Source organism: Mugil cephalus, chromosome 23 (assembly GCF_022458985.1).
Source record: "Mugil cephalus isolate CIBA_MC_2020 chromosome 23, CIBA_Mcephalus_1.1, whole genome shotgun sequence".
Lineage (NCBI taxonomy): Eukaryota > Metazoa > Chordata > Actinopteri > Mugiliformes > Mugilidae > Mugil > Mugil cephalus.
This window is the reverse complement of record NC_061792.1, coordinates 16172129-16197898: the sequence shown is the minus strand read 5'-3', so window position 1 is coordinate 16197898 and position 25770 is coordinate 16172129. Positions and strand designations below refer to the sequence as shown.

At 47.5% G+C, this 25770-nt stretch overlaps 5 protein-coding genes across 6 annotated transcripts; 1 reads left to right on the top strand and 4 right to left on the bottom strand.

The window, feature by feature from the left end:
- Positions 1–913: 913 nt before the first annotated feature.
- LOC125000625 (leucine-rich repeat flightless-interacting protein 2-like) lies at positions 914–11511 on the bottom strand. 2 transcript variants are annotated; one of them, XM_047576167.1, is made up of 19 exons: positions 10833–11511; positions 8923–9009; positions 7676–7693; positions 7499–7549; positions 7083–7127; positions 6799–6849; positions 6654–6731; positions 6537–6566; positions 6335–6460; positions 6077–6247; positions 5534–5605; positions 5350–5433; positions 5178–5246; positions 5006–5105; positions 2465–2514; positions 2163–2343; positions 1772–1851; positions 1583–1687; positions 914–1410 (listed from the first exon to the last, which is right to left on the bottom strand). In XM_047576167.1, the coding sequence occupies exons 1-19, from the start codon at positions 10920–10922 to the stop codon at positions 1300–1302; spliced, it is 1599 nt and encodes a 532-aa protein (XP_047432123.1). In that variant the 5' UTR covers positions 10923–11511; the 3' UTR covers positions 914–1299. The 2 variants fall into 2 exon arrangements, with proteins under 2 accessions (XP_047432123.1, XP_047432124.1); XM_047576168.1 differs by lacking the exons at positions 7499–7549; positions 7676–7693.
- A 133-nt stretch (positions 11512–11644) lies between these two features.
- LOC125000934 (opsin-3-like) lies at positions 11645–14599 on the bottom strand. The gene is made up of 4 exons (XM_047576701.1): positions 13592–14599; positions 12954–13279; positions 12347–12580; positions 11645–12266 (listed from the first exon to the last, which is right to left on the bottom strand). The coding sequence occupies exons 1-4, from the start codon at positions 13950–13952 to the stop codon at positions 12090–12092; spliced, it is 1098 nt and encodes a 365-aa protein (XP_047432657.1). The 5' UTR covers positions 13953–14599; the 3' UTR covers positions 11645–12089.
- Positions 14600–15511: 912 nt separating this feature from the next.
- On the bottom strand, positions 15512–18307 carry dph3 (diphthamide biosynthesis 3). Its single transcript, XM_047576315.1, has 3 exons — positions 18144–18307; positions 17246–17320; positions 15512–15894 (listed from the first exon to the last, which is right to left on the bottom strand). Exons 1-3 carry the CDS (start codon positions 18249–18251, stop codon positions 15817–15819), a joined length of 261 nt encoding a protein of 86 aa, XP_047432271.1. The 5' UTR covers positions 18252–18307; the 3' UTR covers positions 15512–15816.
- Positions 18308–18855: 548 nt separating this feature from the next.
- Positions 18856–19860, top strand: LOC125000920 (putative claudin-24). The gene has a single exon (XM_047576684.1). The coding sequence runs from the start codon at positions 19067–19069 to the stop codon at positions 19736–19738; it is 672 nt and encodes a 223-aa protein (XP_047432640.1). The 5' UTR covers positions 18856–19066; the 3' UTR covers positions 19739–19860.
- A 4080-nt stretch (positions 19861–23940) lies between these two features.
- On the bottom strand, positions 23941–25471 carry LOC125001119 (frizzled-7-like). Its single transcript, XM_047576981.1, has one exon. The coding sequence runs from the start codon at positions 25465–25467 to the stop codon at positions 23941–23943; it is 1527 nt and encodes a 508-aa protein (XP_047432937.1). The 5' UTR covers positions 25468–25471.
- Positions 25472–25770: the final 299 nt, after the last annotated feature.

Sequence of the window (25770 nt, the reverse complement as noted above, 5' to 3'; positions counted from 1 at the left end):
TATATTCATATTACTCGTTAAAACAGTGTATAAAGTTTTTATTGGTTTTAATTAGTTGAACAGTTCAGGTTCTTAAAGCCTCTTGACAGTAAAAGTTTCTCTCCGGAGTTTTGAACCAGTACCGGTACCGGTACTTGGACCAGAACTGGACCGAACCGAGGCGGGACCGGACCGGAGACAGAACCGGGGCCAGTACCGGGGCCAGTACCGGGCCCAGTCTGTCTGAGAGTCAGAAACAACTTCTAAAGTTTCCAGAGGAAGTTTCCATGAATAAAACCCTTAAATGAATCCAAGTCTGGTTTTATTGTCAATTAAACACTAAACGCTGCTCAGCAGCTCTTACCTGCGCATGTGCATCTTCTCCTGAAGCGCGAGACGAATAAACAGAAACCTGTGCGCCGCCATTTTGATTTAAATCACCGGAAGAAAGCTGGAGCCAGACAGGAAGTCAATTAAAGCGTCATTCGTCTAGTTAACTTATCTGCTAATTTATCTAATTCATATTCTTAATTTATCTTTTAATTAATCGTCTAATTAACATTGTCATTTTACATTCTTTCTACATAACATACTTAACATTCTAATTAATTCACTAATTAGCGTTCTAATAATGAGTGATGTCACTAATTAACCCTCCAGGCATTACGAGCTGCTCATTACAATGAAGGAATTAATTTATATATATATATATATTCCCACTCTATACACTCTCTCACATCACACACTAAATTTGCACCTAAATGTTTATTGTGTTCATAATTTTCTCTTCTCATCACCAGGTTTGTGTTTCCATTTATTTTATTTTATACATATTCATATGTTTAACGACTCTGTTTGTCCTTAATGACAAATACATTCTTTACTGAATCTACAATCATATGTTTATCACTATGACCAATCAGACGACAACAACTGGAGAGTGACGCCTTTATTGTGAAGGTCCGTCCACACAGGAAGTGACCATGAATGAAAACGTGAATGAAAAGTGGGCGGTACCAAATCCATCCAGGTGATTGATGTTTACCTGAATGAAACACCGTCCTCCATTTTGGTTCCTACACGGTGATAAGCTCCGCCCACGGGACATTTTAGCAGTTAGCAGTTAGCAGTTAGCAGCATTCACTGGTTCACTGAGAGCCAGGGGCGGGGCTTGATTCATAAATAAGTTGATTTTGAAAAGTTGGTTGCTTTAAAGCTGCAGAGTGTTGCGTTCAGGTGTTCTTGGTGGAAGATGTGCCAGAAGAAGGCGCTAACTGACCAGCTTACTCCGCCCACTGCGCCCCCTGAGGCGTCCAGGTGTCACTGCAGGGAGAGGAGGGCGCTGCGATTAGCCTTCATCTTCTCCAGACGTTTGGACAGGTGTCTGTTAGCGGCGTCCAGCTCCACGATCTGGTCCAGAGCCGAGCGCAGCTGCAGGGTTAGCATTAGTAGCTTAGCATTGACGGCTTAGCACTGGTAGCTTGGCATTGATATATAGCAGTTTAACACTGGTATCTTAGTACTGTTAGCTTAGCACTGATATATAGCAGTTTAGCACTGGTAGCTTAGCATTGTTAGCTTAGCATATTGTACAGCTTAGCACCTCCCTCTGCAGTTTCCTCTTCTCCGCCTTCAGTTCGTCCTCTGTCCTCTCAGCCTTGTCCAACGCAGACCTGTAGCGGCTGACCTGTCCCTCCAGTCGGACGACCTGGGGACGTCCACAACAACATAAGGACAACATGTCCAGTGGACAACATGTTCAACGTGTCCAGTGCGTCCGTCCAACACTTACGTTTTGTTCCAGAGCAGAAACTTCCTGTTCAGACCTCACCAGCTTGAACCTGAGTTCACTGAGCTGTTTGTTAGCACCTCCTGGAGGAGAAAGAGAGGAGTCAGGAGGAGGAGTCAGGAGGAGGAGTCAGGAGGAGGAGGAGAGGAGGAGGTGGAGGAGGAGGTGGAGGAGGAGTCAGGAGGAGGAGGAGGAGAGGAGGAGGAGGAGAGGAGGAGAGGAGGAGTCAGGAGGAGAGGAGGAGGAGTCAGGAGGAGGAAGAGGAGGAGGAGGAAGAGGAGGAGGAGTCAGGAGGAGGAAGAGGAGGAGGAGGAGTCAGGAGGAGGAGGATGAGGAGGAGTCAGGAGGAGGAGGAGGAGTCAGGAGGAGGAGGAGGAGGAGGAGGAGAACTGACTCTGCATGTCTAGGAGATGAGCGTCCATCCCGTCCTCCTGTTTCTGGTCCTGGTCCTGGTGCTGGTCCTGGTTCTGGTCCTGGTCCTGATCCTGGTCCTGGTGCTGGTCCTGGTCCTGGTCCTGGTGCTGGTTCGTCTCATTCTTCTGTCTCTGCTCCAGCTCTGACTTGAGCCTCTTCAACTGTTCATCAATGATAGAGTGAGGACATGAAGACATGAGGACATGAATGAGGACATGACGACATGAAGACATGAGGCCATGAGGACGTTAATGAGGACATGAGGACATTAATGGTTCTGACCTGCTCCAGTGAACTCTGTCTCTCTTCAAACAACTTCTTCTGTTGCAAATCTGGAATAAGAAGAAAACATGACATCAACCATCAATCAACAATCAACCATCAATCCACAATCAATCAACCATCAATCAATCAACGCTCAATCAACCATCAACAATCAATCAACAATCAACCATCAATCAACCATCAATCAACCATCAATCAATCAACCATCAATCAATCAACCATCAATCAATCAACCATCAATCCACAATCAATCAACCATCAATCAACCATCAATCAATCAACCATCAATCAATCAACGCTCAATCAACCATCAACAATCAACCATCAATCAACAATCAACCATCAATCAACAATCAACCATCAATCAACCATCAATCAATCAACCATCAATCAATCAACCATCAATCAACCATCAATCAATCAACCATCAATCAATCAACCATCAATCAATCAACCATCAATCAACAATCAACCATCAACAATCAACCATCAATCAACCATCAATCAACCATCAATCAATCAACAATCAACCATCAATCCACAATCAATCAACCATCAATCAATCAACCATCAATCAACCATCAATCAATCAACCATCAATCAACCATCAACAATCAATCAACAATCAACCATCAACAATCAACCATCAATCAACCATCAATCAACAATCAATCAATCAACAATCAACCATCAATCAACCATCAATCAATCAACCATCAATCAACCATCAATCAATCAACGCTCAATCAACCATCAACAATCAACCATCAATCAACAATCAACCATCAACAATCAACCATCAATCAACAATCAACCGTCAATCAACCATCAATCAACCATCAATCAATCAACCATCAATCAATCAACAATCAACCATCAACCATCAATCAATCAACCACTAAATGGACACATGAATCCAGAGTTCACTGATTTACTTTTATTATCATTCAGAGCAGTAATTCAGGAGCCGTCGTCCATCGACTCAGAGGTTGGTGGTTCGATTCTGTCCTGTCCCTAAACCGTTTATTAACGTTTAATTGTTCATTAAATCTTTATTGTTTATTAACATTTAATTGTTTATTAACTGTTTAATTGTTTAATAATTGTTTTTTGTTTATTAATGTTTAATTGTTCATTTAATGTTTATTAACTATTTTTATTAATTGTTACCCGTGAAGGCGTCCAGCGAGATCTTTATGACAATGAGACAATGAGACATGTCCTCTATGAAACCTTGCAGTCATGTCTTCTGTCCGTCCTGGTGTCTCTCTGTCCTCTCAGTTGTGTCAGGCCACTGGACCCTGTGTCCCCTCTGGTTGTTGGACAGACATCTCCCTCCTCACAGCTGTCCATCTCTGAATGGATGCTGGTCCCCGCTGACGTGTCCACTGGTCTCCGTCTTCCTGGACTTGTTGCAGTCAGCTCTAGGACAACCATGGCCTTGATTTCTTCTGTGATGTCCATGAGCCACTGGACTTTGGAGCTTTGTCCAACGGGACACTTTGCAAACAACGCTTGTCTTTTCAGCTCCTTGTCCCTGTCTGTCCCTCTCGTACATCCGTCTCTCCCAGATCTGTCTCCCTCACCGTGTCCTCCACTTCAGAGAAGTAGGACTCGACGAACACAGAGTCCTCGGAGCAGCTGCTCATGTCTGTACCTTCCACCTGGGGGACATCTGGACCAGACCAGACACCTGGACCAGACTGGACACCTGGACCTAACTGGACACCTGGACCAGACCGGACACCTGGACCAGACTGGACACTTGGACCAGACCAGACACCTGGACCAGACCGGACACCTGGACCAGACCGGACACCTGGACCTAACTGGACACCTGGACCAGACCGGACACCTGGACCAGACCAGACACCTGGACCAGACCGGACACCTGGACCTAACTGGACACCTGGACCAGACCGGACACCTGGACCAGACTGGACACTTGGACCAGACCAGACTCCTGGACCAGACCGGACACCTGGACCAGACTGGACACTTGGACCAGACCAGACTCCTGGACCAGACCGGATTCCTGGACCATGCGTCTCTGGCTCCACTGGAGGACATGACTGTTTTTCTGTGGTCTTTAGTTGGTCCCCAGAGCTCAGAGACATGTTCAGTCCCTCCCTGAACCCGGCAGATCCAGGTTCCTTCCAGCAGGGTTCTGGTCTTCTTGTGGACATCTCATGGATGTTTAAGCGTCCTCTACTTGTCTCCTGATGGTACAAATGTTGTCTTCTGTTAGTCAGGACGATGTCCTTCATGAGTCGGGGTTGGACAATTCTGGATCTGAGGTGGTCACGTTGTCCTGGATGAAGTCTTCCTCTGTCCATTCCAGGTCCTTCAAGATGTCCTCCTTGTCCTGATCGGGCTTTGTTCCAGACATCCTGAAAGACCATGAGGACAAATTGGAGGACCGAGGGACTGGACTTGGAGACGGAGGACATAGTTGATCAGAGAGGAGACATCCCAGCTGATCAGGTTACCACGGAAACGCTGGACACAAACTCACTAAAGACAAACGTTGGTTCCTACCGATGCTCTGTCCACACGGAGCCTCCCCAGAGTCCGCGATGACATCGTCCTTGGCCCCTCCCTCCTCTGGGTCTCCGTTAGCAACGGTGACTCCATGTCTCTGTTGGGGAGGAAGTCCTCCGATCAGTCAGGGACAAATATGGACATCCTCTTAATGTCCCCCAGAATGTACCTTCAGGACGTCCTTCAGCCGGACCACTTCGTCTCTGAGCCGGTCACATTCAATGAGGACAACGTCGGTCTGAGGGAGGACGGAAAAGAGGAGTTAGTGGAGGAGGTTCTCACCAGAACCAACATGTCAGTTCTGGACCAGATACTGGTTCTAGGTCTGGTTCTGGACCGACCTCCATCTTCTGGTCGTTCCACTTCAGGACTCCCTGAAGGTCCCAGACCTCCTCATGAAAACTGGTGGACTTCAGTCTGAGATCCTGAGGACAGGAGAGGACAGGTCAGTGTGTATATTGTGTGTAGTGTGTACATGGTGTGTATATTGTGTGTAGTGTGTACATGGTGTGTGTATTGTCTCACCTTCAGTGTGTCCTTCAGGTCCCTGAACTCCAACCTGAGGACGCTGAGAATCTGACGCAGACGTTCAATCTCCTGGAGACAAGGAACTTTATTTATAGAGGGACAGAGGACATGTGACGTCATCACTAGGGATGGGTCCTCACACTGGGGACCGTGATGCTAACAGTGCTGATGCTAACGGTGCTGATGCTAACAGTAGTAGCTAAACTGCTGTGGTTCCAGTGAGTGATTAATTAGCTTAGCCTCCTTAGCTCTATTGCTACATGGATGGACGTGTCTGAAGTTTGTCTGGACTTTACTTCTAAAGATCGAACAAGGAGGAAACACCTGGAATTAGATTCAACATCTGACCACACATAGCATTAGCATTAGCATAGCATTTATTACCAGAGACCAGAGATGTAGCGTCTCTGATGCCTGACAGACCCAACGACACTGGTTCATTATTATTATGTTTGTTTTTATTCTTTAAGCACCAGCACCGTTTCAGAAGCTAAAACCTGAACCAGACTGGGGGCTTGTGGTCATGTGACATCATGTGACCTTGCTCCTGTCGTCGCCATGGCGCCGGGCCTCCCATAGCTCCTCCTCCATGTCACTGAGCTCCTCCTTCAGCGTCTCCACCTCATACATCAGGGTCGTCTTCTCATCGTGGAGCTGAGCGTTAGAAACCATCGCTCTCCGGTACCTGACCTCCACCTCCGCCAGGGAGTCCTGCCCACAGGGTCAGAGGTCACAGGGTCAGAGGTCACAGGGTCAGAGGTCCAGATACCGGTTCTGGACATCATGAGCTACGTTCACCTTGATTTCTCTGATTGACGCCTCGGTTTCCACGGAGACAGATGTGTCACAGCTTCCTCTTCGAGATGAAGCTCCGCCCAGAGATGCCAGCGTGGCGGCGGACAGGGAGGACGGCGTCCTGGAGACCTGAGGACGACCACGTCTTCAGTGGTTCCATCTCAAAGCCTCATCCATTACATCGTTAAACAGGAAGTAAACTCACTTTGTCCAGGATGTCCATCCTCTCCTCCACCTGCACACACAGAAACAGCCTAAAATCAGCTGACTGATGCCGTTTCCATGGAGACAGTCTTCACAAATAGAGAGCAGAGCTCCTCACCACTGGGCTCGCCCGAGCTGAACTGGCCCTGGAGGAGGCCCGAGAGCCGGAGCCCAGGAAGCTGCTGTAGTCTGAAGGCTGGAGGAGGGTGTGGGGGGTTAGAGATTACTACGAGATAGATGGTGTGAAATGTGTGGAGACTCACCTTGAAGCTGCCTCGACTCCCCACAGACATCCTCTCCTCGTCGTCTGACATCTACCGGCATAAAAACAACAAACTAGGTCTGATCAGGGTGGATTCGTCTTTAAACGTCACAGCGCGATAACCCTGAACGTCACCTGAACGTCACCTGAACGTCACCTGGTTTTAGGTTTGTCAGATTTCAATGTGGCTGTTTTGGCGCCACCTGTGGTCAGGACTGGTAAGTGCAAGAGAAACACCTGTGACTCAGATGAAATGAGAGAACGTATCAAAAGACAGATACAGACCGACATTTGTCTCCGTGAGTGGCGGGAATACTGCTCACTGTCCTCCTGAAAGGCCACAAAGAAGAGAGAGGTTAAAGAGCTGAAAACAGACAAGAAGAAGAAGAAGAAGACGACAAAGTCTCCTGAGAGACACAGTGCAGGGAACAAAAACCCATGAGCCTGTCAGACATGCTGAGGAGTTTAATGCTCGTTCACTAACAAGCCACAAAAACCAAAGCGACAACAACAAAAAACTGCAACGAAACAATGATGACGCAAAGAATCCAAGTTAAAAGACCAGTCAGCTGATCAGACTGAGTCAGCTGATCAGACTGAGTCAGCTGATCGGTCAAGAATAAACAGGCTGATATTCTATGGGCATGAAAACGTGAAATACAACAAGCAAGCTCATCATCATCATCATCATCATGTCCTACCATCCATCGCTCAATGTGACCCCACTTATTATTATCCGCTCCATGGTACCTCTGCATGGCGGGGGGGGGGGGGGGTACGATAAAATGATCAAACTTTCACAGATTGGAAGTTAAGGTGGAAGAAAAATATTACGGTGGAGGAAAAACGTTAAGGTGGAAGGGAAGAGTTGTTCATACCTTATGGCTGTGAAAGAGCTGCAGGAGGAGGAGAGACAGGACAGAGGTCAGAGGTCGGGGGTCAGTGGTCGGGGGTCAGAGGTTGGGGGTCAGAGGTCGGGGGTCAGGGGTCGGGGGTCAGGGGTCAGGGTTTAGTAAAGATGGTGTCAAGATTACAGGAAAAGAAATGGTTTGAAACATTGAAGTGAGCCCATCCATCGGCCCCAACCTCCTCCCTCCTTCAACAGCGTTTCTACATCTGAGCAAATCAATCATTTCATTAATTTAATCAAACTCGCTACGAGCACTTCCGCATGTGGCACCTTCACAATAAAAGCTGAAGGGTTTCATTCTACCAAACCAGTGGAGGGCTTTTACTTTGAAAGTGGACTTGAGACTGAAATAAATTCTAATTGTTGGTCACATAAAAACAGAAAAGAGAAGAAACAAGAAAAACAAATAAAATAAAGAAACTCACACAATAAATAAACAAAAAAATAAAAAACAACCAACTAATATAAAAAGATAATAAATTAAACAAATGAAGAAAAAACAAGCAAATAAAAAATTTTAGCAGCATCAAATCAAGATGTTCTTTAGGTTTCTCCTTGAAGACAATGAGACGTCTCTGAAGAGTTCAGACTCATAAACCCTCATCATCTTCATCATCTTCATCATCTTCATCATCTTCATCTGGTCATAATAAAGTTGATTTTAATAATAAATGTTTCTCTGAGACTCACCACCATCGACCGAGGACGATTCAGACTGAAGAGTCAGAGACGAATGATTCACTCACTGAGTCTGACCCTTGACCTCTGACACACACGCACACACACACACACACACACACACACACACACACACACTCTACACACACACACACTAACCTTTGACCTCACACTCTGTTTATTTTTATTTGTTCATTTGATTTTAATCAGTTTCTATAAAAAACGGAAAAAAACTGAAGACGTTTCATCGCTAGAACAAACACGTCCTCATCTACCTTTCCTTGTCTACCTTCCTCATTTACCTGTCTTCATTTACCTGTCCTCATCTATGTGTCCTCATTTACCTGTCCTCCTCTACCTTTCCTTGTCTACCTTCTTCATTTACCTTTCCTCCTCTACCTGTCCTCATCTACCTGTCCTCGTCTTCCTGTCCTCGTCTACGTGTCCTCGTCTATCTGTCCAGTGATTGGTTTGTTTCAAATTAATTCTTGGATCAGCTGATCACAGGTCAGATTTTCAAAATAAAAGCACACTGACCTCCTTTTGTTGTCGCTCCAGCTCCTTCATCCTGATTTCTCTGGCCTCAGCCCTCGCTGCTCGTTTCGCTGCCAGCCGGGCTTCAGCCTGTCGACACATTCATTAGTGAACTACCGTCAACTACCAGTAGATCAGCATCAAATACCAGTAGATCACCATTAACTACCAGTAGATCACCATCAACTACCTGTAGATCATCATCATCAACTACCAGTAGATCATCATCAACTACCTGTAGATCATCATTAATTACCAGTAGAACATCACCAACTACCTGTAGATCGTCATCAACTACCAGCAGATCATCATCAACTACCTGTATATTATCATCAACTACCAGTAGATCAGCATTAACTACCAGTAGATCAGCATTAACTACCGGTAGATCAGCATCAACTACCAATAGATTATCATCAAATACCAGTAGATTATCATCAACTACCAGTAGATCAGCATCAACTACCAGTAGATCACCATTAACTACCAGTAGATCATCATCAACAACCTGTAGATCATCATCATCAACTACCAGTAGATCATCATCAACTACCTGTAGATCATCATTAATTACCAGTAGAACATCATCAACTACCAGTAGATCACCATTAACTACCAGTAGATCAGCATCAACTACCAGTAGATCATCATCATCAACTACCAGTAGATCATCATCAACTACCTGTAGATCATCATTAATTACCAGTAGAACATCATCAACTACCAGTAGATCATCATTAATTACCAGTAGAACATCATCAACTACCAGTAGATCACCATCAACTACCAGTAGATCATCATCAACTACCTGTAGATCATCATTAATTACCAGTAGAACATCATTAACTACCTGTAGATCACCATTAACTACCAGTAGATCAGCATTAACTACCGGTAGATCAGCATTAACTACCGGTAGATCAGCATCAACTACCAATAGATTATCATCACATACCAATAGATTATCATCACATACCAGTAGATTATCATCAACTACCAGTAGATCAGCATCAACTACCAGTAGGTCAGCATCAACTACCAGTAGAACATCATTAACTACCAGTAGATCAGCATCAAATACCAGTAGATCATCATCAACTACCAGTAGATCAGCATCAACTACCAGTAGATCAGCATCAACTACCAATAGATTATCATCAACTACCTGTAGATCATCATCAACTACCAGTAGATCAGCATCAACTACCAGTAGATTATCATTAACTACCAGTAGATCATCATCAACTACCAGTAGATCAGCATCAACTACCAGTAGATCAGCATCAAATACCAGTAGATCACCATCAACTACCAGTAGATTATCATTAACTACCAGTAGATCAGCATCAACTACCAATAGATTACCATCAACTACCTGTAGATCATCATCAACTACCAGTAGATCAGCATCAACTACCAGTAGATTATCATTAACTACCTGTAGATCATCATCAACTACCAGTAGATCATCATCAACTACCAGTAGATTATCATCAACTACCAGTAGATCATCATTAACTACCAATAAATCAGCATCAACTACCAGTAGATCATCATCAACTACCAGTAGATCAACATCAACTACCAGTAGATTATCATTAACTACCAGTAGATTATCATCAACTACCAGTAGATCATCATTAACTACCAATAAATCAGCATCAACTACCAGTAGATCATCATCAACTACCAGTAGATCAACATCAACTACCAGTAGATCAGCATCAACTACCAGTAGATCAGCATCAACTACCAGTAGATTATCATCAACTACCAGTAGATCCTCATTAACTACCTATAGTCATCAGTAACCAGTCATCAATAATTAATAACCAGTCATCAATGACCAATTATCAATAATCAATAACCAATCGTCAATAAATAACCAGTCATCAATAACCAGTCCGCCTCACCTCCCGTGCTATCTGGTTGAGGGCATCGTCCTCTGCGGTCATCTTTTCCCAGTTCGGGATCCTCTTCCGGCCTGGTCCCTGGGTGCCCATGGTTCTGGAGGATGACACCGTGGCCGAATTTTTCACGATGGTCTCGTTCAGCCGGGGACCAGCGGGTCCGGTGCTCCGGCCTCAAAATCTCCCAATAAACGTATTTGAATTTAAAAAATGGTATTTTTCTGACGTTTTTCGGCCCGGTCAGTTCCACTCGGTTCTGGATCTTCCTCCGGTCCGTACCTCATGCCTCCATGAGCCGAGAAGAATGTGTCCGGAGCCGAATCCTCCGCAGAGGGTTCCTCGAGCCGACAGAGCACGGGCCGTGTGGTTAAAGCGGTCAAATATCAGATAAACCCATTCCGGTTCATAAACCGGAGTTTTTCTAACGTTCTTCTGCGGTGAGCCCCTCCTGGATCCGGACACCGCAGCCAGAGACTGGATCTAACACAGGACCACGGCCCGGATGAATCGGGAATCCTTAAAGGGGACCGGGGCCCTGGAACCAGGACCCGTACCAGAGAGCGAAAAACGTCCGATTCCACCGGACCGTGAAATAAACACCGGTAAGCGTGTTTATATGGTTATATGATCGAATCCCGGCAACAGCCCGCAGTGTGGAAGAGGAGGAGGAGGAGGAGGAGGAGATGGAGGAGGGAGGGGGACATGGACTATTCTGTCTCTTATACTGTATTTTTTTCTTTCCAGATCTTTGAATGAAATATTAGTGTCAGTAATAATTTAATTCAACGTATTTCAATGATCAGAAATAAACACAATTAATTCGTTATCGTGGTTTATTTAACAAATATAATAAATAACAATAAACACATTTATTTATGCTTAGAATAAAAGGCCACGCCCCCATGTATATCTCTGCCCAGACCACACCTCCTCCAATCTATCACCTGCAGATTAAACACACCTGTGGACACCTGTAGACTCCTAAAGACTAGAGACACCTGTGGACTCCTGGAGACTAGAGACACTGTGGACACTTGTGGACACCTGTGGACACCTGGAGACACCTGAGGACACCTGTGGTCTCCTGGAGACTAGAGACACTGTGGACTGTAGGACTGTAAGTCAATAAGGAGGCGTCAGTCAGACCAGATCACACCAGTATCCTTTAATAAACCACTGTGCTACATGCTACTGTATAGCAGTTTCCAGGGGGCGGGGTTTAGGAGTGGGCGTGTCCCCATGCTGTCACCCTATCGGTTGTCAGGAGCAGATCTCGGGAAGCTCGGCCGGGTCGGTTCTGTCAGACGTGCCGTCGTCCAGCTTCAGCTCCGGCTTCCGGTTCAGCTGCACCATGGTGGTCTTTGAGGGCATGGAGGTCTGGCCTCCCTCCATCAGGGGGCGCTCACATCCAAACAGGATCAGGAAGCAGCGGTAGAACTGGCAACACACAACCAACAACATCATCATCATGGTGACTGGCTGATCCACGTCCAGGAGCAGGAGCGTTGCGTCCTCACCTGCTTGTTCATGAGGATGTAGATGAGGGGGTTGATGACGGTGCTGCTCTTGGCGAGGATGGACGGGACGACGCTGGCCACGGGGCTGATGAGGCCGGGCCGGCCGAAGGTCGCCATCATGGCCACCACGCCGTACGGCATCCAGCAGAGCAGGTAACACATCACCGTGGTAACGACCATGAACAGGATGTGGATCTCTCTGCGCCGTGCCGCCGAGCGTCTGATATGTCCCACCTGAAACAAACAAGTAAAGGTCCGAGGAACATTCATCATGTGACGGCTGGTGGAGTCCGCTACGCGAGAACAAGTACATCAGGACGAGGACGGGCAGCAACAACATGGCAACAACATGGCAACAACACGTCAACAACAAACACGTCAACAACACGGCAACAACACGTCAACAACAAACACGGCAACAACAAACACGTCAACAACACGGCAACAACACGTCAACAACAAACACGTCAACAACAAACACGTCAACAACACGTCAACAACATGGCAACAACATGGCAACAACAAACACGGCATCAACACGTCAACAACAAACACGGCATCAACACGTCAACAACAAACACGTCAACAACAAACATCGGTGACCCGCCTGTTTGACGGCGTACAGCAGGCGGCCGTAGCAGTACATCATGACGAGGACGGGAAGGCCGAGGCAGAACACGAACAGGCAGATGATGTAGGAGTGGGAGCGGGTCGACCTCTCGGTCCACGTCACTGAGCAGCTCGTGCCCGCCCCCTCCAGGCCATAGCTGCTCCAGCCCAGCAGGGGGGGCACCGTCCACAGCAGAGAATACAGCCACGACCCCCCCACCGCCAGCAGCGGCTTCCTGAAGTCCGCCGACCGCTTGTTGTACACCATCAGGGTGCTGTAACGGTCGTAGGACAGGACGGACAGCGAGACCAGGGACACGATGCCTGAGGACAAATCTGGCGTTAAAACAGCATAAAGGTGAATGGATTCTGGCCTGAGATGAGCTACAGTGAGTTCATCGCTACCTCCTCCACTAACTGAAGAGGGTAATGTCCACATGTAGACACGTCAACAACATGTCAACAACATGTCAACAAACATGTCAACAAACACGTCAACAACTACTAAACACGGCAACATACAAACAGTCAACATGTCTGAAGGATCAGACGTGGCTTAAATGCTGCTAAATTTGTACGGAGTCAGGTTGGAGACTCCTGGTCCGGTTCACTGAGCTTCTACTAGAACCGACTCACCGAAGCAGGAGTTGACGAAGCCGTACCACATGCAGCCGTGCCGCCCGTACAGCCAGCGGGTTCTCAGACTGGAGGCGAAGCTCAGCGTCGTGCCGCACGCGCAGACGAGCATGTCGCTGACGCTGATGTTGAGCAGCAACATGTTGACGGGAGTCCGTAGCGACTTGAAGCGGCAGAACAGAACCAGAACCAGCAGGTTGTTGAGGAAGCCCAGCACCATGATGGAGCCCAGGAACACCGACACCACGCGGTGGCCGCCGAGCGACAGGCGCTGCGTCGGCGCGTCGCTCCAGTCGTCGCTCAGGTCGCCGCTGAGGCTCAGGTTGCCGCTCAGGTTGATGTCGCTGACCTCTGAGAACATCTGACCGCCCGCGCGTTGCTGCACCTGCTCTGCTTTAGGTGACCCGGGCGGCGCGCGCGCTGCCGCTTCACCTGGAGTCGCCCCGCGCCCCTCCGCGAGACTCCATCCTCCTGGGCACGAGCGGGAGTTTAGTTGTAAAAGTGATGAAAGTGTCGTAAACAATCCGGTCTAAGGGAGGTCCGGACGGTCCGACCCGGAGGAGACCGGAGGGGACCCGGACCCGGCGGAGGAGACCCGGAGGAGGAGACCCGGACCCGGAGGAGGAGACCCGGACTCGGCGGAGGAACAGAGCCGAGCTCCGAGCGGAGGAGGCGGAGACGCTTTAAATACCTTCACAAGAAATGACGACACGGAGACAGAGAGAGAGAGAACTTGTCTGCGGGTTCAGACTGACTGGACTCTGAGGACATGAAGGACATGAAGGACATGAAGGACAGCCTGGGGGACTCACTAAAACGTCCTGGTGTTGACTGAGTCCTCAGAGACATCCGGATCCTGACAGTCCAGCCTGAGGGCAGCAATGCTCCATGTTTAACATCCTGGAGCCTGAGGACAAATAACAGCTGCTCCAGATGTTGGACACAGATGTCTCTGTCTCCACGGCAACGTAGGCAGAGTCTTCATCATCTTCATTTAAAGTTTGTCCATGGATGTACTACAGTAAATGAGTTCTAGTAGATGTACTAAAGTAAATTAGTTCTAATGGATGTATTGTAGTAAATGAGTTCTAGTAGATGTACTACAGTAAATGAGTTGTAGTGGATGTATTGGAGTAAGTGGGTTCTAGTAGATGTACTACAGTAAATGAGTTCTAGGAGATGTACTACAGTAAATGAGTTCTAGGAGATGTTTTGTAGTAAATGAGTTCTAGTAGATGTACTACAGTAAATGAGTTCTAGTAGATGTACTACAGTAAATGGGTTCTAGTAGATGTACTACAGTAAATGAGTTGTAGTAGATGTACTACAGTAAATGAGTACGAGTACTAATACTTCTTGTGTCCCAGTGTCCCCTTGCTGTCCCCTAGTGTCCCCTGCTGTCCGTCCTGGAGGAACATCTGGACGATGTGGACCCAGATGTTCGTTCTGGACGTGTGGACTCTGAGAATAACGTGTGAAGGACAGATGGACGTCCTCAGGGCGTCTTCATCGTCACCGTCAGTGTCTCCAGCTGAGACGTCCCCGTGGACCGGAGGAGGTGTGAAGACTGTTTCTAAAGGGGGACGTCCCCGAGGGCGACTGTGACCCCTCAGCTCGTCTGACAGGATCCAGTCTCATGGTGTCCAACCCAGACCTACTGATGCTGGACCAGGTCTGGACCAGGTCTGGACCCAGAGACTAGTCTAGACCACCACTCTTTAGAATTAATGGTCCGTCTCTGAGGACATCAGGTGTCTCCCAGTGGGACACTCTCATTTGTCCCTGGTGTAAACTCTGAGTCTGTGGCGAAGAATCAGAGACACGTCTGTCCTCCTCCTCCTGCTCCTGCTCCTTCACATTCAATGCTAAGCTAAGCTAAGTTAAGCTAAGCTAAGCTAAGCTACAGAGGACTCGGTTCAGTTTCTGGTTTTATTTATTTTTATTTATTTACATGAACAAACATTAAAACATGGTCTTCATAGCAACGCTCTGGTCCGTCCACGCGGTCCCGGTCCTGAGGACAACAAGAGACGTAGGACGAGTCCAAAACACCTGGACGTCTCAGACCACCACCACCTCACCTCATCAAACCTGTCCACCAGGACCTCGAGACGTCCTCATTAAAACTGTCCACATGGAGACGTCCTCATTAAAACTGTCCTCCTGGACCTGGAGGCGTCCTCTCGGATGTGTGAGGACAGACGGGCGTCTCCGGGGGACGTGGGTCAGCACTGGCTCAGCTCCAGTTTGGACTCGGGGGACGAGGACGGGGCAGAGACGACTTCTCCACAAACAAACAGATCCTGAAAGACAACAACAAGTCTCCATGGAAACCAGCTACTTTCCACCAACGAGCCCCGTTCATTCATTCATTCATTCATTCATTCATTCATTTATTTAATCATTCATCCAGATGGTTCTAGGAGGGGGAGGAAAAGGAGGATATAGACATAGAGATATATAGATATATTGATATAGAGATATATAGATATATCTGTAACTCAGGTCTTATTAGGCAGAACAGAGTCAAAAATATCTCAAACGTCATAAAGGACATTTTTTTCTATTTCAGACACCGTCACTTCTCCTCCACCGTAATCAGAGAAGAAGAAGGAGGCGGCGTTGGCTGAGAAAACCACAAGGAAATGAGGAGGCCAGTGATGGAGCTCAGGCTGCTCCGCCATGTCTGTTATATGGAGGTGGGGGAGCGCGCATGTCGTATAGGGGGCGGGCCGGCTGCTCCGCCATGTCTGTTATATGAGTGGTGGGCGGGGCCTACGGCTGCTCCGCCATGTCTGTTAATGGAGTGGTGGGCGGGCCTACGGCTGCTCCGCCATGTCTGTTATATGGAGTGGTGGGCGGGGCCTACGGCTGCTCCGCCATGTCTGTTATATGGAGTGGTGGGCGGGGCCTACGGCTGCTCCGCCATGTCTGTTATATGGAGTGGTGGGCGGGGCCTACGGCTGCTCCGCCATGTCTGTTATATGGAGTGGTGGGCGGGGCCTACGGCTGCTCCGCCATGTCTGTTATATGAGGTGGTGGGCGGGGCCTACGGCTGCTCCGCCATGTCTGTTATATGAGGTGGTGGGCGGGGCCTACGGCTGCTCCGCCATGTCTGTTATATGAGGTGGTGGGCGGGGCCTACGGCTGCTCCGCCATGTCTGTTATATGAGGTGGTGGGCGGGGCCAACGGCTGCTCCGCCATGTCTGTTATGATAGTGGGAGGTGTGTGGGCAGGGGGCCTACGGCTGCTCCGCCATGTCTGTTATATGAGGTGGTGGGCGGGGCCTACGGCTGCTCCGCCATGTCTGTTATATGAGGTGGTGGGCGGGGCCTACGGCTGCTCCACCATGTCTGTTATATGAGGTGGTGGGCGGGGCCTACGGCTGCTCCGTCATGTCTCTTATATGAGGTGGTGGGCGGGGCCAACGCCACCTCGTCCACTCATTCAAGATATCTGTGGTTATTTTCTGACTGGGCAGAACAAAACCACAGATATCTGAAAAGGAACATGTAGAAATCTTTAACCGAGGAGAATTAAAGATGCCTTCAGAATCAAAATGTAGATTTCTGAGTCTGGAATTACTACTCGTCTACATCAGTAGCATCTGTAAACACATGAGTGACAGTTGAGGTGAGAGTTGCTCCTGGTACCTGGTCATAAATGACTCTAACGATGAGTGAACAGCTGGGACACGTCGCCACCTCCTCCCCGTTCTCCAGCTCCTCCTACAACCAGAGTCCAGTCACAAATACGGACATTTAAGCTCCTCATTCATTACACAGAGAAAACCTTTCATTTCATTCATTTATCATCAAACCTTTACTTAGAGTCACTCTGGCTTTAACATATAGACATTAAAAATATAAACACACATATATGTCACACACATACATATATACACATGAGCTACTTTCCATAAAGCTCATAAACTGTGTGTGTGTTTGTGTGTGTGTGTCTTGTGTGTGTGTGTCTTGTGTGTGTGTGTTTGTGTGTTTGTGTGTTCACAGCCACATATCAACTCTTTACAGAGTCAATGGAGACTTTTAGCAGGAACATTACAGCTGATGTCATCTAGTGAATACTTTAGATGATCTGAGTCAGTGTCTGATGGACAGAAGCTCATCTTCTCTGTGTTTTTGGTTTTTAGTTTCGCCCAGTTTGATCTCAAGGGATGGGACCACACTTTGTTTTAAAGTGTTCACATTTAACGAACTGACTGAGGAAACTGGAGTTTGTGTTTAGTTCCAGGTCTCAGTGTTTTGTTCCGTCCACAACTAAAACTGTGTGAGCACTTTTCTAATTCATCCCGGGGCCAGACTAGACCTCATCTGTGTTTTAACCCAATAAAAAACATGACGATCGAGCCGAACGAGTCCGGTGACTTTACTCTTTAAGGAGAAACTAACCAAACATCTGTGGCCACAACGCTAACACGTCCCTGAGGGATGCGATCTTAAATTAGCTGATATTTAACTGGAGTCTGGCTGAGTCCGCCCAGAAGGAGCTAAAAACAGACGTTTTTTAAATGGACTTTGGTGGCACAGTTACCTTGGTTATAGCGAAGCGGTCTCCGCAGGGACACGGGAAGTAAAACGTCTCCGTGTCCTCGTCGTATTCAAAGTCCTCGATCTCCACCTCATCGTGAAAAACCGACATGTTCACTGAGACACGCGCGGCGCGTGCTGATGACGTAGTGCGCTGCCGTCTCGGACCTATGACGTAACATGCCAAATATAAACGTGTGTGTATAAAATTGTAATTCTGTAATTCTTGGTGACGTCCAACAGGCGGCGACGTTTCACCAAAAATATTTAATATAAAAATGTAATCTCGTAGTGAGACTTGTCCTTTAGATTTAAATCAGAATTAAATAAACAGAAGACAGAAATAAAATATAAAACAATATACATATAAAAACATAAATCAAAGTCTAACTATTGGGTAATATTACACAGAAATACAGGATTTATTGGACCTCATAGCCCGACCTAGTGTTACCATTAAGGGACAAAAGTGTCCCCTTCAAAAATACTTTACATAAATCTTTGAGTCCTAAACATAAAACCAAAAGTTTGATTAATTTCTGACTTTTAACCCTTTATATGGCAGCACAAACCAACCTGAAGCTGGATCCGTGAAGATGGAGCTGGACTCTGCGTTTCCATCAGCTCAACAAAGGCCCAGCAGAGACCACGTAGGACCAACTGGTCACACAGCAGGGGTGAGGGGGGAGGAGAGGGGGGTGAGGGGGGGTGAGGGACAAAGCAGGGAAGCAGAGCGATGGCGTGAGCTTCAAACGCCTTTCAGTCAGAGACGTGGGCATCGATAGCATCCTGTCTGCGGCCCAACGACTTCCTGACTTCCTGACAGCGGTGCCGTTGTTTCCAGACGACCAATCACTGCCTCCCCTCTGGACGGTGGGGGGGCAGCCTGGATCCTGGATCCTGGACCCTGCCAGACCCTCTGAGAGCATGGGGCCGAGCGTGGGGGCTCTGGAGCTGCTGGGGGCGGCCTTCTCCACCGGGGCCTGGCTCTGCTCCCTGGCCACCACCCTGATGTCCACCTGGCTCACGCTGTCCACAGACCTGCTCCCCACCGAGAGCTACGAGCTGGGGCTCTGGGAGACCTGCGTGGTCCAGGACCTGGGCTCTCTGATGTGCCGGCCCTACGACAGCCTGCTGGGACTCCCTCCGGACATCAAGCTGGCCCGGATCCTGATGTGCTCGGCCCTGGGGTCCGGTCTGCTGGGGCTGCTGCTGGCCGTCCCTGGTCTGAGGCTGGTCAACGGCTGCTGCGTCCAGCTGGAGGACGCCGGCTGTAAGAGGGCTCTGAAGATGGCGGGGGGGGCGCTGTGCGTGGTGGCGGGGGTCCTGGGACTCGTGCCGGTGTCCTACATCGCCCACCTGACGGTCCTGAGGTTCTTTGACGAGTCCGTGCCGGACGTGGTCCCACGCTGGGACTTCGGGGACGCTCTGTTCTGCGGTTGGACGGCCGGTGTCCTCCACCTGGTGGGGGGGGCCCTGCTGCTGGCTTCCTGTCTGCAACTCCACAGACGGGACTCGAATGTCCCCGTCCACATCCCTCTGGTCGCCGTGGCAACAGGGGAACGGCGCCCGGCGAGGACCCGGACTGAGTACGTCTGAGAGACTCGGAATAAAAGTTAAACGTTGGACTTTCCTTCAATCATCACGATCGTGGAGAGAAGCTGTTTGTTTGTTTGTTTGTTTGTTTGCTGCTATTAGTGGAAAATAAAGATGAGACGGAAGCAGTGAGACGTGTGTCTGTTCAAAAAAATAACAATCAGATCAGATACTGATGAGATATTGTTGAGATATTGATGAGATATTGTTGATGAGATATTGTTGAGATATTGATGAGATATTGTTGATGAGATATTGATGAGATATTGATGAGATATTGTTGATGAGATGTTGATGTTGAGATAATGATGAGATATTGTTGAGATATTGTTGATATATTGTTGATGAGATATTGATGATGAGACATTAATGATGAGACATTGATGAGATATTGATGATGAGACATTAATGATGAGACATTGATGAGATATTGTTGATATATTGTTGATGAGACACTGGTGTCTCTGGAGGACGTGGACAGGAAGAGACAGTGTCCTGATGCGTCCTCCTGACATCTGATTGGTCCCAGCTTAGAGACGATGCTGTTGTTCTGCTTCCACAATAGCATCTTTATCTGCTGAGACGGCCGTCGCCACGGCAACCACGCCGCCTGACCTCCTCGACGACGGGTCACATGGTCTGGTTGTCATAATAAAGGCAGAAAGTCCTGAATGTGTGTTGCCCTCAGTCCAGACTGTCAGGCAACAGCTCACTGAGGAGACGAGCGTCGTACGAGGCCAAACTCTAGAAAATTAAATTAGAATCCACCGATTAGTTCTATTGGTTCTATTGGTTCTATTGATTCAATGGACATTAGCACCAGAAGCTTTTAGGATCAATGAAATGATGCCTCATACGTAGCAACGGGCTCAACCACAGCTCCTCCCTAACACCTCCTCACTAACATCACAGCTCCTGTCCTGGAGTCCCTCCTCAGACCAGACTCCTCTAGGAGCTACACCAGAGGACCTGGACCTGGACCTGGAGGAGGACCAGGACCAGAAACACAGCCCCCCCTCCTCCATTACACCCCGCCACGCGTTAATTACCCTTTTCCTCTCTGAGACAATGGAGCCTGATCTGGAAGAACGTCGCTCGAGGGCGGAGTCTGGCCTCATGTGGCGCCGAGAGGAAGCGAACCCTCATCTCATGCATTGTTTCACAGCAGCTTTCATCACGGAGCCAAGCAGGGCAACGCAGGCAACAGAGGCAACGCAGGCAACAGAGGCAACGCAGGCAACAGAGGCAACGCAGGCAGCGCAGGCAACACTGCAGACAAACTCACTGTCAGTCACACGAGGCCCTGAACGCCACATCAGACAGGAAATGTCCATGTTCTGCTTCTTCTTCTTCTTCAATGTGGAGTTTTTATAGAACATGTTTCAACGTAGTATCTAGTTCAGTTCTAAGGGAATTTTGAGGTTTAAATAATAAATCTGTGGGTAAAACCATCAGAAACCGACTGCACTAGTTGTTGTCTCATTCAGTTTCAATTTTTCAGTTTCAACCCCATTCGCACCTGGAGACTATGACTGATAACGGGTCTAGACCTCCACTGATAATGAGATACTGATGATACTGATGATACTGATGATACGGATGATACTGATGATATTAGTGATATTGATGACACTGGTGATACTGATGATATTAGTGATACTGGTGATATTAGTGATACTGATGATAGTGATGATATTAGTGATACTGATGATATTAGTGATACTGGTGATATTGTTGATACTGGTGATATTAGTGATACTGATGATATTAGTGATATTGATGATACTGATGATACTGATGACAGTGATGATATTAGTGATACTGGTGATATTAGTGATACTGATGATATTAGTGATATTGATGACACTGGTGATACTGATGATACTGATGATATTAGTGATTCTGGTGATATTAGTGATACTGATGATAGTGATGATATTAGTGATATTAGTGATACTGGTGATATTAGTGATATTGATGACACTGGTGATATTGATGATACTGGTGATATTAGTGATATTAGTGATACTGATGATACTGATGATACTGATGATACGGATGATACTGATGATATTAGTGATATTGATGACACTGGTGATACTGATGATATTAGTGATACTGGTGATATTAGTGATACTGATGATAGTGATGATATTAGTGATACTGATGATATTAGTGATACTGGTGATATTGTTGATACTGGTGATATTAGTGATACTGATGATATTAGTGATATTGATGATACTGATGATACTGATGACAGTGATGATATTAGTGATACTGGTGATATTAGTGATACTGATGATATAGTGATATTGATGACACTGGTGATACTGATGATACTGATGATATTAGTGATTCTGGTGATATTAGTGATACTGATGATAGTGATGATATTAGTGATATTAGTGATACTGGTGATATTAGTGATATTGATGACACTGGTGATATTGATGATACTGGTGATATTAGTGATATTAGTGATACTGATGATACTGATGATACTGCTGATATTGATGATAGTGATGATATTAGTGATACTGGTGATATTAGTGATATTAATGATACTAATGATATTAGTGATACTGGTGATACTGATGACAGTGATGATATTAGTGATACTGGTGATATTGATGATATTGGTGATATTAGTGATACTGGTGATATTGATGATACTGATGATAGTGGTGATACTGATGACAGTGATGATACTGGTGATATTAGTGATACTGGTGATACTGGTGATATTAGTGATATTGATGATATTGGTGATATTAGTGATATTGATGATATTAGTGATATTGATGACACTGATGATACTGATGATATTGGTGATACTAGTGATATTAGTGATACTGATGATACGGATGATACTGATGATACAGATGATATTGATGACACTGGTGATACTGATGATATTCGTGATACTGGTGATATTAGTGATATTGATGACACTGGTGATACTGATGATATTGATGACACTGGTGATACTGATGATACTGATGATAGTGATGATACTGATGACAGTGATGATACTGATGATACTGATGATACTGGTGATACTGATGATACTGATGATACTGGTGATACTGGTGATACTGATGATATTAGTGACACTGGTGATACTGATGATATTAGTGATACTGATGATACTGATGACACTGATGATAGTGATGATATTAGTGATACTAATGACACTGATGATACTGATGATACTGTTGATAGTGATGATACTGATGATATTAGTGATACTAATGACACTGGTGATACTGATGATATTAGTGATACTGATGATACTGATGATACGGATGATACTGATGATACTGATGATACTGATGATATTGATGACACTGGTGATACTGATGATATTCGTGATACTGGTGATATTAGTGATATTGATGACACTGGTGATACTGATGATACTGATGACAGTGATGATACTGATGATACTGGTGATATTAGTGATACTGATGATAGTGATGATATTAGTGATATTGGTGATATTAGTGATACTGGTGATATTGATGATACTGATGATAGTGGTGATACTGATGACAGTGATGATACTGGTGATATTAGTGATACTGGTGATACTGGTGATATTAGTGATATTGATGATATTGGTGATATTAGTGATATTGATGATATTAGTGATATTGATGACACTGATGATACTGATGATACTGATGATATTGGTGATACTGGTGATACGGATGATACTGATGATACGGATGATACTGATGATACTGATGATATTCGTGATACTGGTGATATTAGTGATATTGATGACACTGGTGATACTGATGATACTGATGATAGTGATGATACTGATGATACTGATGATACTGGTGATATTAGTGATACTGATGATAGTGATGATATTAGTGATATTGATGATATTAGTGATACTGGTGATATTAGTGATATTAATGACACTGATGATACTGGTGATATTAGTGATACTGATGATAGTGATGATATTAGTGATATTGATGATATTAGTGATACTGGTGATATTAGTGATATTAATGACACTGATGATACTGATGATACTGATGATATTAGTGATATAAGTGATATTAGTGATACTGATGACAGTGATGATATTAGTGATATTAGTGATATTGATGACACTGATGATACTGATGATACTGATGATACTGATGACAGTGATGAGAAGTCGTGTGGTCGATGGAAAACGTCTCCTACACGGTCGTCTCTCTTTGGCCGTCGCTGCTCAGTCGTTTATAAAAGTCGCGCCATGACTTCAGCGTCTTCTCCGTCCAGATCCAGGATCCTGACGTGACGCCGGCGGCCAGCGTCATTGAGTATTTGACCAGGAACACGATGAATTGCGGCGCCGCTGGACGGGCGTTTGAATTCGGACACGGGACGCCAAAGGTCCTGCAGGTCTGGAGGCGCCACGTCCTCTCCCACTGGGTCCGGGACGCCTGCTCGTAGAAGCAGCACGCCACCACGGCGGCGGCGGGCGCCACGTTCACGGCACCCGCCAGGACGAGCCGCCTCATCAGCCGCTCCAGCTTCCGGGTGTCGGCGCCGTCCCTCTTTACGACGGCGTGGATTCTGAGGAGTGACACGGAGGCGGCCACCAGGAAGGACGTCCCGACCGACAGGTAGAACGCCAGAGGCACCAGAACGAAGCCTCGCAGCGAATCCACGTCAGAGATCCCCACGTAGCAGACGCCGGTGAGCGGGTCGCCCTCCACGCGTCCCGCCGCCAGGACGCCGCCAGTTTGGGCCGCCGGCACCGCCCATGCCACCAGGTGGAACAACTGAGCCTTGGCCTCGATGGCCTCCTGACTCCACGTCTTCCCGGCCGACAGGAACCAGCTGAAGGACAGGACAACCCCCCAGACGGAGCCGGCCATGCCGAAGAAGTAGAGGAGCACGAAGAGGGCGGAGCAGCCGGCGCTGGTGGCGCCCTGGGCCGCCATCTTGTAGCCGTCGTCCTTGAACCGGTCCACACACGCCACGCTGTCCCCCAGCAGGACGCCGGCGCCGTAGGCCACCGCCACCACGAAGCAGCAGCCGGACTGGAAGAGGACGGGTTTCTCTGGGTACCGGAACCGGGTCGGGTCCAGATGATGAGTGAGGATCGTGAAGAGACTGGTGGCAGCGGACAGAGCGGACCAGATCCCGACCCAGACCTGGCAGAACCGTCGCTCCGCCTCACTGAAGAACATCAGGCCACCGGGCCGTGAGGCCTCACAGGGGGCGCCACAGTCCTTCGCCCCCAGGAGCTGGTAGTTCAGGTACGGGGGCACCTGAAGCTGGGGGGGGCAGGTGAAGGTCTGGCGGGTCGTGTTCTGACCCACGCAGATCTCTCCCGACTCGTGGATCGGGAAGTTCTGGCAGCGGAGCCTCTCGGGCCACTGGAAACCGAACCGGTTCATGAGGCCCTCGCAGCCCCCCCGGGCCCCCTCACACAGAGACCTGCAGGGGGGGACGGGCCGGTCCAGGACGGTACAGACCGGGACGTAGACCGAACACAGGAACAGGAGCAGGTCTGGGGAGCAGCCCACGTTGACCAGCGGGTGGAAGTGATGGAGCTCGGGCCCGGCCGCCTCCTGGCTGGCGTGGCCCAGCAGGTTGGGCATCATGGTCTGGTTGTAGGACACGTCCCAGCACAGCGGGATGGAGACGGGCTGGCACCGGTCCTGCGTCCGGACCAGAACCAGACCCAACCAGAACAAACAGCCTCTCAGCGCCATGACGACCAGGACCTCCTCCTGCTCCTGTCTGCTGATTGGTCCCTGGGGAGAAAGGGGCGTGGCCTCTGTGAATGTTTAGATGAATGAAGAGAAGTTTTTATCTTTTTAAACATATTTTACACAAATCACAAGAATCTGAAATGAAGAGAAGATTCTTTGATTTGATTATTTAAGAAAATATAAAAACTCAAGATCATAAATTAAATCAGTTGCAGTCCTTCTCCTCCCGCCTCCTCCTCCGCCTCCTCCTCCTCCTCCTCCTTCTCCTCCCGCCTCCTCCTCCTCCTACTCCTCCTCCTCCCT